This window comes from Strongylocentrotus purpuratus, unplaced genomic scaffold, assembly GCF_000002235.5.
Source record: "Strongylocentrotus purpuratus isolate Spur 01 unplaced genomic scaffold, Spur_5.0 spur5_scaffold_4, whole genome shotgun sequence".
NCBI lineage: Eukaryota > Metazoa > Echinodermata > Echinoidea > Camarodonta > Strongylocentrotidae > Strongylocentrotus > Strongylocentrotus purpuratus.
The window spans coordinates 6,558,008-6,571,385 of NW_022145610.1; the positions used below are offsets into that span (position 1 = coordinate 6,558,008).

Consider the following 13,378-nt stretch of genomic DNA (forward strand, 5'->3'; position numbering starts at 1 on the left):
CAATGTGCATATTACAGGGAGAGGGTTAAGGCCCTAACTAGCTCACACTTGGTGGAAATACCATTAATAGTCTGTACAAGTCTGTGCAAACACAGTGAACCCGTAGTCCTATAGAATCTTCAGGTGCATGAAATGTAAGATAATGACTTTACCATACCATACAAGGCTTGTCAGTTATCAAACTGAAGGCTAATCCTAGTGATTAAAGGTACTATGTCCCATTTGCAGGCCAAAAAAATGTAAAGGTGAAATTTCAAAGGCATTTGAAAGATAATACTAATTTAGAACTTCCCTAAAAAAGGTGGGGCTTGAAAATGTCTTCAAGTGGGAAAGTAACGACTATTAGTTGTCAAATCGACTTAGGAGCTATAGAGCCAATAAGTAATAGTCTTGATTTTTAGACCATTGTACCGAATGGTCATACATTTTATGCTGCGCAAAGATTCAATCAATTTAATTTTGGCCATCACAAGAAGTGGGTTTTTGATGTACCGGTAGACAAATGCTCATGTACCTTTTACAGCTCATTTTATGTATGTTATTACCAAAGAAGAAAAAAGCCAGTCAGTCATTCAATAGTGTCTGACAGTGAAGTCTATCAAGTAAACGGGTTTCCTTGCATAATTTGAATATTAGGACACTGCTAACGTTCAAATTTCACAGATAGGACATACATGACATATTTATAATTCCTGCAAATTTCTACAGAATTTGAGGTTGGCTGCAAAAGGGACATAGTACCTTTAACTGAACACCCAAATGGTGTTGAATTCCCCACGAGAGCCCACTTCTATGCACCTTTAACCTTGGATGTGGTTTCTCTTCTTGGTATCAGATCGGTCTATACATCAGTATCCTGACAGAGATTGAGACCAGTTATCCTTCAGTGCTCCCTGCCGCCATCCAGAAATCAGTCAATCAACTGCAGAGAACTACCCCAAAGCAGGTAGAAAACCCTCTGCATGGAAAATAAACAAATTATTTGAATATTCAGAGTACCAGTAGGCCCATAAATTGGGGTCAAAGAAGTAAAGATAATGGAACAGATTATTTTGTTATCTATTTGGCACCATAATTAAAGTGATAGAATTCAAAGTTGCACAGTATATTGGAGGTTATTGTTACTGCCATATCTATAGTGAGGTAAACACCCAAATATAAAGAGTACATGAATATATTTTCCTCTTTGAATATATATTAGCTTATTATACATTGCTTGTTTTCATTGCTTATAGTCCATTAAACCATGACATGCAATTGTACAGAAATTTTTGAAAAAAAGGATAATCTTTGTTTTGATAATCTTTGTTTTGATAATGTAAAAAGGCTCTGATGCTAAATATTTTAATGTGGCATAAAATTTGACATCTTTTGTTTCTATCTGACAGACACTGCAGCTCTTGACCAACCTCAACAAATTGCTGTCCTTCAAGACTAGCACCCATTCCAGCAAGATGACCTCTCACCTTCGCACCCACTTGACCCGTCACCTCCAGATGATTGCCAGCCAGCTTCACCATGGCGACCTGGGCGTGGCTTGTCAGACAGTGGATCTCTTGAAGCTGATTGGTCTACCCGAGCTGATTGACATGTCGACCTTGCTCTGCTTGTGTCAGTCGTCTGTGGAGTTCTTCTTTGCAGCAATGCATAGTGCAGGTAAGAGAGAAAACACTCCTACTTGAGGCACAAAGAATTCTTTAAACACCACTGTGGTCAAATTGAACAAAATAGGCAAATTTTGTTCCACTTTTCAGTATCTTATAACACAAAGATTAGTATACTGATATGCTTTTCACACTTGTTTTGCTTAGCCCTGTACTTTGCTTAGCCCCGGACTAACTTTCTTGACTTTACACACACGTTATTTTAGTCCCGTTCCTAAGCACCTATCCCGGGATAAGAAAAGCTGTATAGTGTGAATATTCATGAGGGAACTTTTCTGCAGATGCGCTCTTGCTCACACTAATGATAAAAAGGGTATAATTTAAACATAATCACTCTGTTAATAAAAGTTGCCTCGAAAAGAATATTTTTTAAAAATTCCAGTGAAAAGTCTGCATAGTACACAATAAGAGTACACAACATGACATTTTGCACCAGTAGTGCTTCACAGGAAATGCATATACATAATGGATACGTCGTCTCTGATTGGACAGTGGGTTTCTTGCTTCACCTCTGGCCAGCTCAGATACGCTCCATTGCGTAGTACCAGACTTTTTTGTTGTTTCCGTTCTCATTCATTTGCTTGGCATCGGAATTGCATAGTTAGCCCTGCTCTTTTTACAGGCCCAACTAACCCATCACTTTAAAGCCCAAGTCCACTCCAAAAATAACTTTCTTTCAATAGAACCAAAAAAATCAGGCAAACCAATCAACACAAGTTTGAGCAAAATCGGATAACTAATAAAAAAGTTATGCATTTTTAATGACATGAAAAACTTTGAAAATCACTACACAAATTGGCAACTCACTCATGCGTCTGTGATGTATGATCCTCACTATCCACTAATTATTTTCTTTATATTGATAATATAAATTTCCTATTTTCACCCTAAGAATCTTATTTCTTCACACCAGCATCCAAGTTAGGTTGTTAGTCATGTGTTTTTGTGTGGATGCACAAATAAAGAGTAATTTTTGTCCAGTTAAATCATGAAAAATTGAATTTTGATAAACTATTCATATAAAAATCAATAATTATGAAATACAATATTCAGAAAATAGTATAAATTCTTCAAAATTCATAAAAGTTTTTGGGAAATGTCATGCATGAAATATGATACAAATCATATAACCTGGGCAAAGGCATGGGGAAATCAAGTTTTGGGAGATAAAAAGGGAAATTAATGGGATTAAACTATATAAAGCAATTGATAAGTTGTGAGGACATGACGTCACAAAGTGATAACCATCTTGGCTATTTGTGTGATTCTCATTGTTCCATAGTTTTACATGAATTCATAACTTTCTTATTAGTTATCCGATTTTGCTCAAATTTATTTTGATTGGTTTGTCTGATTGTTCTGCTTTTATTGAAAGTCAGTTATTTTTGGAGTGGACTTGCCCTTTAAGTGGGGCTAGCCCACTTGGGTAAATTTGTGTCTGAACAGAAGGTGGGCTAAGCTTAACCCAGGACTATAGGTGGGGCTAAGAACCCCTTTAGCCCCACCTATAGTCCGGGGATAAGCAAAATTCTACCAGTGTGAAAAGCATATGAAGAGCACAGGCATTTGTTTTACACACCAAAATATTGGCTGTTTGTTGAGGCAGTAGATCACATTGCTTGATGCTTTTAATTCTATGACATATAGTTAACCCACAGATTAAAGAACTTTTCCAAAGGTCTGGGTGAATCAGCAGTACAGAGTAATCTTTCTTTCAATCTTTACGTTGTCAAGACGAATGAAATGTGTATTAGATAAACCTGTTTGAATGAAAATAATGCCAACAACAGATTTGCAAATTTTCATATTTGTTATTTGTTTCCTATAATTTGTTATATATTTGTTATATGTATTGACTTATCGACTCTTACCACACTCTTACAGATACCATGGAAAGGTTAAAGACCTTGGAAACATGCAGCAGTTATTTAACCTTCTTATGCAGTCATACCACCGCCCAATCCATTGTTCTCAGAGCCTTACTCGTCGGGTCTGTGCAAGTGGTAAGAAAACTCGCTTTATTCCTTCTTATACTTGCTCAATCCATCGTTCTCAGATCCTTACTCGTCGGGTCTGTGCAAGTGGTAAGAACACTCGCTTTATTCCTTCTTATACTTGCTCAATCCATCGTTCTCAGATCCTTACTCGTCGGGTCTGTGCAAGTGGTAAGAACACTGGCTTTATTCCTTCTTATACTTGGGACTTAAAAAGTTATTATGAGAATGTTCCAGTGGGTATTCTTCGTGATACCAGGAGCTTCTCAAAATCTCTCTTGTGCCAATGTTTTGCTTTTCTCTGCTGACTCGTCTTTGAATTCAGAGGTGTTTGTTAAGGCTGTGCATAACCGTGTAATGAGGTACTCGAGTACACTCCCAGGCTTACAGGCGAATATTCAACTACTCGGACGCCATGTTTATTATTTTATTTTTTATTTAAATTTTTTTTTTTTTCACCACCGTATCCCAGGTCCGTCTCCAAAAACTCACACGAGTTTACTTAGAGTTGCAGTTGAAGGCGCCGATTTAATAATAATATTGATAGTAAACAAGGCAGTTTTTAAAACCAAAGATGACAGATAATCCATTTTCCTCCGAGTCCAAACAGAAATCCGGACATTGTATGCCTGAATACAAGACTTGTGGAATAAAACATTTGCTATCAGAGACACTTTTTTAAACACATTCATGGCCTCTTGAATTGTGATCTTTTGGTAGGGCAGTACTGTGACATGTTGTGTTGGTATTTGGTACGGAAACAGAGATTTATGATTTAGAGTTATGTCTAGGTCAGTGAATGTTTGAGCAAAATTCATTAAAAAATCAAAAAGACATCAATTTTGAAGTCGGATCAATCAATCACATATTGGCAACTATGTGACGCATTATGCGAGCTTTCTGGAAAAAATTCAGAAATGTCTATTTACCTGAAAGAAAATTTAAAATCATACATGCACCCTAAATACAATCATTGCAAATATGTTTCTACACAACGCCTGTATGAAACAATTCTGTTCCGTCACCAATAATAAGATACGTCACAGTCATTTGTTGCCAATTTATCTTTAATTGATCGCAACATCCTTAACTTTTATTAATTTTCAATCAGATTTTGCTCAAACTTTCAAGGACTTCTTCCTCGCATTTTTCTGCTTCTATTAAAACCAACTTTGGACTTCCCCTTTAAAGATGGCTTACACACTGCATTTTACTCTTGTATTTATATTTACCCCGTCCCTCAGCATAATTCGCAACTGTTTGCCAATGCGAGTAATCACTCTGCCCAGCACCCTCAGTCCCGCTCACAATCTTCCATGATGGAATCTTCTCTCGGATCAGCTTATCTACTAAAACACAACCAGAAGTTCTCCGGGTCTCTGACAGTCCCTAGAAGTGCATCTACAGCATTCCATTCAGGCATTATTGGACAGGGGGCTAGGAAGAAGCTGCCTGGACAAGCTGTGTCAGATATTGTAAGTTAGATACTTTTTACATGTAACAATATTATTATTATTTTAACGTCATTTTAGGGATTGTAGTGTTATTATTGTCATCATCTTTTTTATAATAAGTTTAAGAAGAGTTGGCATTAATCGCCAATGGGAGAGAAAAAAAGAAGAAGATAATTTCAAAGCATGTCATGTAAGTCTCAGAAGAGCATTATAAATACTCTTTGAGTGTCCAGAGTCATGACCCAGTTTTGTATTTGCATTTAATAGAAAAAAGGCCGAATGTAATACATCTGTCATTTTTTCTGTCTACAAATTTGTAGGAAACGAAACAGACCAACTCTCGCCTGCTGGTAGAGGCCATCTCCTCCTGCGCCCACGTGAGACCACGCCCTGCCCCCTCATAAAGGCTGGTAACACCCATCTGCTCCCCTTGGACCCCAGGGCACAGGGCATTCAGCAAGCATCCAGGCAGCCTGTAGCCAGAGCTACAGGGAAGCTCATGGCAGAGACACTGATGGAGATTCTGTGTCCTGATGTGAGCCATTCAGAGGAATACTGGCCAGACGAGGAGATGATTAAGCATACCATTGAAAGGTTGACATACATGGATACTTGGTCTATCTGTCTGTCTGTTTGTTTCACTCATGCTCACCCTTTCTCTGTCCTCTCTCTCTCTCCCTTGTTTGTGCTCTGTCTCTCTTTCTCTCTTTGCTATTTGTTCTTTCTCCCCCCCCCCCTCCCACTCTCTCCCACACTCTAGCTCTTTCTCTCCCTTTCCCCTATATAATTCTCTTTTCCTCTCTCTCTCTCTCTCTCATTATTTCTCCTCCCTCCCTCTTTCTCAGTCTCTCCTCCTCTCTTGACACTCCTGTTTGCTCCAATTGTCAGTGATATTTTACAAAATAATCTCATAGAGCCAACATTTTGGACTTCTCTTCTTCCCTTTCTCTCTCTCCCTCTCTCTCCCTACCTCCCTCCCCCTACCTCCCTCCCCCCTCTCTCTCTCTCCCCTCTCTCTCTCTCTGTCAATCTCACTTGTCTGTTGGTAAAATGATTACTTAAAAACAAAAACTTTAGACCTAACATATTGTAGAATGTTATTTATACATTTCAAACCTCATCAGAAGCTATTAACCTTATACAAAGACAATTATTTTGTAAAATATTAGTGTTTCTTATATACAATTGAAAAGCCTGTTAATAAGCCTATGCAACCTACAGTTTTTAAACTGGTTTGTCCTTCCTGTTTTGCTTTAATTCGTTCAGGGATTTGAGTATTAAGAAGAGGGTTGATGAGTATCCTTTTACGTGGGACGTCCTGGAAATCATTTCAAGAGGTGAGTATGAATCAATGACTGACTTGTGATGTCTAATATATCATCCATATTAAAATCACCCACAGTGTACATATGTACAGAAATGAGTGCCATTACCTTGTGCTTGTGAAAAGCATCTTGACAATAATGTCAATGGTTATAAAGTAAAGATAATATCTTTATTCAGAGAAACATTGCTTTAAGTGTTGTTTTTTTACTGTTAAATCTTTAGATAATCCGAATAAGTTAAATGCAGTCAAACCTGCCTTAGCCACCACCTGTCTATAAAGAACACATTTTTCTTTTCCCTTGGTCCTGTTTTCTCATTGAAACCTGTACTAAAGGAACCTGTACTTAAAGACCATCTGCCTATAAAGACCACTATGCATGTTGCACTTAAGTGGTCTTTATATACAGGTTTCACTGTAGTATCTTTTGTGGAGATTAGTATGTTTTTATGTTTGTTTCTGTTTAGCCAAGCCAGCACTGTGCTACTGCTCTGGTCTATTGTACAGTGTTATGGCAACACTCATCTCTCACTGGGAGTCATCCCGTGATGAGACTGCAGGGGATTCCAAAGGTCATCTTCTGGTCACCTGTCGTCTTGTCCACTGTATGAACCTGGTAAGACCCTCACAAGCACACCAAACACCAACTGTCAATCCAAGAATAAATCTCAAAAGAAATTTCCTTTTCTGGTTTACACTCTTAATATGCCACACTAATATTAATATCCCTGTGCCATATTGTATTCATCATAGAATAGATATTGCCAACGGCCTCTAGATTTTTTAAGTGATTGAAGTGATTGTCAAGGAGCTGATTAAGGCCGATAATGGGTAATTTTGCAAAGCCATCGTGTTGCAGAAAGCAATGATCCTTCCGTCACGTGGTGCCGATTGTGTTGTGCAAAATTGCAAGTTTAGCGAACGAGAAAGAAACTGAAGTGTTAATAAAATGAAAGGACCCGATGAAGTATTCCTGATAAAGTTAAGTTGAATGAATTGTGGACAAAAATACAAATATTATGAAGTATTGTAATCCTTTTGGTCCTACCCCCCCCCCCCACAAGGCTCAGATAGCGATAAATGATCTTGCACTGTTTCATAAAACTTATTATCAATACAAAATTAAAATAACTGTTATAAGCTACTGAAATCATGGCACTTGATTGGCCGAGAGCTAATTTTTCAGAAATTTAGCATTTTTTGTTTTCGATAAAAAGCTTTATGAACATGATGGCACATTGCCATCATGTTCATAAAGCTTTTTATCGAAAACAAAACTATGCCCCATTGTTTTAACACATAATGTGATGTGACCCGTTGGCATCTCCACATAATGAGGCATTGATAATTCTTATTTGTTGTGAGTATAGTACAGTTCTGCATTTTTCCAAATTTAAAGAGAGCAGAGTCTCCAAAGCTAGTGCATTTAGAGGTTGACTTTTCAGCTTCTTTTAAAATAGGCCTATTTGAGATTTTTGTCTAGGAAAAGCATATCAGATGTGCATTTCAATATCTATGAATAGCTCAGTCTTATGAACATGCAAAACCTTTTTTGTAGGGCCATTTTCTATTTTTGAAGTTCATCAATGCTTGTTTTGATTTGCTTTGTTTAGGCTGGATTCCTTCCCCCACCCCTGAACCAGTGTCATCCAATCTTCAGTGAACTCACTCCTAGAGAGGTCTACGTCCTTCTCAGTAACATATGGGCATTCCTAACGGTGAGTATGACGTACTGCCTCCCTGGGAGAGCTAACCCCAGGACAACCCCATACTCTGGGACACCCTCCCCCCTCCCCTCCCTCCCTGGACATTGGCATATGGCATTCCTTAGTTTAGTATAGCCTCACTGAGGAGCCTGAGCTCTCTAATATAATTTAAGAACACCCTGGACAATTTTACCCCGACAACTTGATCTTTAGGACAACTTACCTAAGGAAACTTACCTCTGGGCAACTACCCCGCTAGGTGAACTACCCCTCAGAAATTAACATCCTGGAAAGGTGTATATACACCCGTCTCTGTTACATATGGACATTCCTTCAGGTTAGTAAGCTTATCAGCCCAAGCTCTTCAGCATGATGCTAGGACATCTATCCCCATGACTCCTGACCCCCTTACTACTATTACCCCCAGATAACTACCCCTCAGATGTTTATCTTTTGATATCTACTCCCAAACATCTAACCACAGGACAGTACCTCGGGCATCTGCTCTCAGGATATGACCCCCCCCCCCTCCCCCCACTCCATGTATCTTCAACTGCTGTCCATATAGAATAGAGAATACTTCCTAGTAGGGGTGTTATTAGCACGACTTTAATCGCTTTAGTGGCAATTTTGTGAGATAACTATGATAAATTTCCTTATTTTTTTTTACAAAAAAAGTTAATGTTTAGTATTAAACTTTGTTCCAATCCCCTTCTCACAAGATGATCCTTGAGAGCAAAATGTAAAAAGGAGAATATGATTCACTTATTTTGCTCTTACCCCTTTGTGTATATATATCCTTGTAGGATAACCCACCCATAGCAGAAGTCTTCATTGAAACTGATGAACAAGGCTTACCCTCCAGAGCTTTCCCGCAAGGTAATCATCTCTTTATTACTTTTGTATGGTTTGGTGCCCTTTCTCTACGCAGGTGATTTATTCAGGTCAAGTAGAAATGAGAGAATTAAAAAGTGATTTCACCTGCTAAAAGCCAAGTCATGAACAGCACTTAGTTAATACCCTTCGGACTATCAGCGATGGCTCAGTGGTAGAGCAGTGGACCGAACCGGGAGCTGCCGGGTTCAAACCAAGTCAATGTGCTCTTGCCCTTTGGTAAATCCTCGCCCTCAGAGAGTATTTATAGCTGTTGTTCCCCTGGTTATTTACTTACAACCATATACCAGTACATGCTTTCTTAGCAGTTGGGTAAAACAATCATCATCAAACAAATGTTATGAATTAGTTATCACCTCATTTGCTTAATACTCCACTTTAGTATACAATATTGTTAAGATTTGTAAGCATTTTCCTCTAGTCTTTTGTCAAAAAGAAATTTCCAAAATGTCACAAACTGATTGTAATGCTTGCCAAAAATTGAGATGGGGCAATAAATTTCAAGTGAAATTATAATGTATGTAGTTTGACGTGGCTCCCTAATTTGCAAATACTTTAATCATTTTTGTTTTCTTTGCTTATGAGTCAAAAGAGTGGATTATTTTTAAAATTGTCTCTTTCTGTATTTCTCATCCTGTTGGCAGAATTGGTGTCCAAGTACGCTGAGGTTGTAAGGAGTCTAGTCCATCGAAGTATCCATAAGTTTGGTCATCTCTACGCCCATCTCTGTCCTGTTCCAACTCAGATTTAAATGTGTACACAGTACAGCCTTTTTAGCAGGCTCAATATACTACTGGTTACATGCATTATGCAAACACATCGACCAGAATAAATAAAGGTGCCTAAAAACGTATGAGCATTACCCTGGCTTTTGGCCCAGTTGCTTCACATTCTGAACACATTCAAAGCCTGCGTTTAATTAGGTTTAGTTGTAATAATTGATGTCAATCAATTTGACAAGAAATAAGAACTGCGCTAATACACCATACCTTGAAAGCAGCTCTAAAGAAATCCCATATTTGATGGGTGTATAACACATGCATTGCATTCAATTTCTAAGTTAACCAAACCTATTCCTAATGATGACCCCTGGACTTGTCAAGATGACCCTAATCTTAACCTAAAACCCATTCACACTGTCAGTAGCTGCATTTACACTGCAAGCAAAAATCATTGAATTTTCTCACATTCTATGTGTTAGTTCGGTAGTTGCAGCAACTACCTGCCTGCTCTTGAACTTCGGTACGAATCTGTGTTTCTTTGTGTGTGATCACATGCAGAGCAGCGACAAGTGGCATATGCGCACTAACCACCAAGAAAGTGTAATGAGCAATCACCACCATTTTTCTGGCTTTTTCCAGTAGTGTAAATGGCAGTCAAAATATTGACTATTGTTCTAAATGGTGTTTGGGTTGTGTAAACGGGCTTATTCAGTACTAAGCACACATGTACATGCATCTTTCTTTAATAGCGATTTAAAATGTCCAAGGATATTTTCTTTGAAAAGTTTTATCCCTGAATATTGCTTCAGAACAAGAACAATCATTTAGATGTTGCTTTTGATCTTACAAGCATTTATGCTTACAAGCATTTATGCTTTCTTAGCAGTCGGGTAAAATAACCACTACCATTCTTTCATTCCCGTATTTGATACCTCATGTGAATCGAGACTTGAGAAAATACAATTGGAAACATTCAGAATAAAATAACAATATTTCATGTGAAATTGGTGGGAAAAGTTACATAATATTGTAAATATGTCTGTAGATATTTTGTATTAAAATACTTCTGCAAAATGAGTCTTAATTTCTTGTTTTGTATTTTGTTAAGCACATTGCCTGTTTTGGTAATGCAGACGTGCTATTGCGCTGAGCCGAAGGTTGTTACTCATAATTTCAAAACCGTATTTTAAAACCAAGATTATTAACCATCCATTTTTAATTTGTTATTTGTCTATATCCCTGTCATTTTTTTTTAATGGTACAAGTTAGACTAGAATAAGAAGAGACTTACACAAAATTTGGTGTTTGGCATGCACATGTGTTAAAGGTAATGCAAAGTTTTGGGAAATTTCAAAAATTGGATTGATAGTAATTCTTTACAATTTTGATGTATTTGGATGCCCCTGTGGATGTATTATAAGCACTAGAAAATTCAGCCCCTAAAACACTTCTGCTTTCGAGAAATTGAATAATAAAATTTACTGGTGCCCCTGGTAAATGTCAAATATTTCAAATAGCCCCCTAGGCCATTCTATGGTAGCTGCGGCCATGCAAATCTCAGAATATGCACTTCTGATATATAATTTCCAACAAGAAATAGCAAATTGGTCGATCCTAGTCAAGAAACAATGTTTTAGAGCTAAAGTAATATCAGTCTTGAGAGGGCGCTATACAACATAAAGAGTCTACAATTTCATCACTTTAGACTAGATTTCAACCGCGAAGACGGTCATTGAATATTGTAAAATCACATATGTTTTCAATGTGTTCATTTGAACCGAATTCATGACCCCATACCTTGTAATACCTTTAAAGAGAAGGTTAAGTTCTGGGAAGAGGTGAAAATTATTTGTGAGCATTATCATTGTTATTATGCAAGTTTGGAAGAACAACAGATAAAACATGTTCTCTGAAAAGCATGGCTCTTCAAATGCCTTCATATACAGATTTTTATGCCACGTGCTCGTGTAGTCCCATATACACCTTTCTGTGTACAGTGCTTGTAACTTTACCAAGACTTGGCCAAATTTCTCATCATTTTGATGATTCCAGAACCTTGCAATACACACGAATACTTATATGCTAGATGATCAACCTTTTCTGATCGATTCCACAATGCTATCGCATGACCAGAACTCAACTTCATCTTTAATGCCAAAGCCATGACGAAATGCACACTTTACCTATATGCAAGTTTTCATTCTACCTTGCAACTTAAAAAACTAAGCCAATTACGACAGGAGTTCCAGCAACTTTAGTCCATCGAGTCCAATTAGAAGTGTATAAAAACATTGCTTGCACATTCTCAATATCACAGATACATGCATACAAAAATAATTAGGACAATAAAGAGTATTTTACGTTTAAGGCAAGAAGTGAGAAAAAACATATTTCCTTCACAAAATATTTATTGTATTCACAGAATAGACTTCTCTGCACTTAATTAATCAGAGCTTATTAAAGGGGAAGTCCACCCTGATATTAAGTCGGTTGTAATAGAAGCTGAAGTATTGGGGAAACGGATCAGTGAAAGTTTGAGCAATATTCTGATTTACAGTAAATAAAGTTATGCATTTTTGAAATTGAATCATTCAGACACAAATTGGCAACTCTGTGATGCATCTTGGGAGATCCTCTTCCATTTGCTCTGTACTATATAATTCACAAATGTCTATGCTTTTCCAAAACCCATGTACGACATAAATATATTTCTTCATCAATAAATGAACCAAGAAAATGAACATTTATGACATTCTCGGAGCTCGCAAGGTTCATCAGTGTTGGTAATTTGTGTTGGCTTACAACTTCAAAATTTAAAACTTCCTCATTGTTTATCTGATATTGCTCTAGCTTTCACTGATCTGTTTATCCAATTTTCTGCTTTTATTAAAACCCACTGAATATCAGGGTTTACTTCCGTTCAAGTAACTTTGGGTTATCATCAAAGGCACATACCAGATTACACATTCATGTAACAATAAAGTAGCTAGTTTAGATCACATAATCATTTATAAATATAAAACTTTCAGAATTTACATTTGAGAAAACAATCCTCTCTTAATCCACAAGATAAATTCAAATAACTTCTTTTTGAATGCATTGCGTAGCATTGTCTTCTTATATATTCTCATTACAGGATAAAACTTGTGTTCCGGAAATTTTGATAGAAATGGTCTGATTAATTAATAATTAAAAATCATTAGGAAATTATAATTTTCATAAGGTTCATACCTTATGAAATTCTTGGTAATTCCCTGAAATATCTAATGAAGAAGACATATGTGGAACAGCATCATCTTAAGATTTTTTTTCTTTAGTGAAAATGATTGTGAACATTAATTTTTATATTCAGTTTTGCAAAATTTCCAAGATGTATTTTTGTTTACTCCTCGTCATTTCCAGAACATACCGATACATGTACCTAAAGACTCCAACTTCATGCATAAGCTGGCCTTTGACATTTAGTAACAAGTAAAATATTTGAATACAGTATTTACATTGGGTGTGGAAAACTGTGCATTGCAAATTTCTTACTGATAAAAGATTTGGGTAGAAAATGCAGCTCCCAAATCTTCTTGTATACACACACAAGAGAAAAAACAATGACTTCTATCAGAATT

At 37.0% G+C, this 13,378-nt stretch overlaps 1 protein-coding gene across 1 annotated transcript in view; it reads left to right on the forward strand.

Moving 5' to 3' along the window:
* The window catches only part of LOC105443362 (integrator complex subunit 5), a 33,027-nt gene extending 22,159 nt beyond the window's left edge, over positions 1-10,868 (forward strand). The window contains exons 11-20 of the mRNA XM_030997987.1: positions 836-946; positions 1,389-1,656; positions 3,549-3,667; positions 4,903-5,137; positions 5,433-5,706; positions 6,379-6,449; positions 6,904-7,052; positions 8,050-8,154; positions 8,949-9,021; positions 9,681-10,868. Of these exons, the coding sequence (XP_030853847.1) occupies positions 836-946; positions 1,389-1,656; positions 3,549-3,667; positions 4,903-5,137; positions 5,433-5,706; positions 6,379-6,449; positions 6,904-7,052; positions 8,050-8,154; positions 8,949-9,021; positions 9,681-9,787 (1,512 nt within the window). The 3' untranslated portion in view covers positions 9,788-10,868. The remainder of the gene's footprint in view (positions 1-835; positions 947-1,388; positions 1,657-3,548; positions 3,668-4,902; positions 5,138-5,432; positions 5,707-6,378; positions 6,450-6,903; positions 7,053-8,049; positions 8,155-8,948; positions 9,022-9,680) is intronic.
* Positions 10,869-13,378: the final 2,510 nt, after the last annotated feature.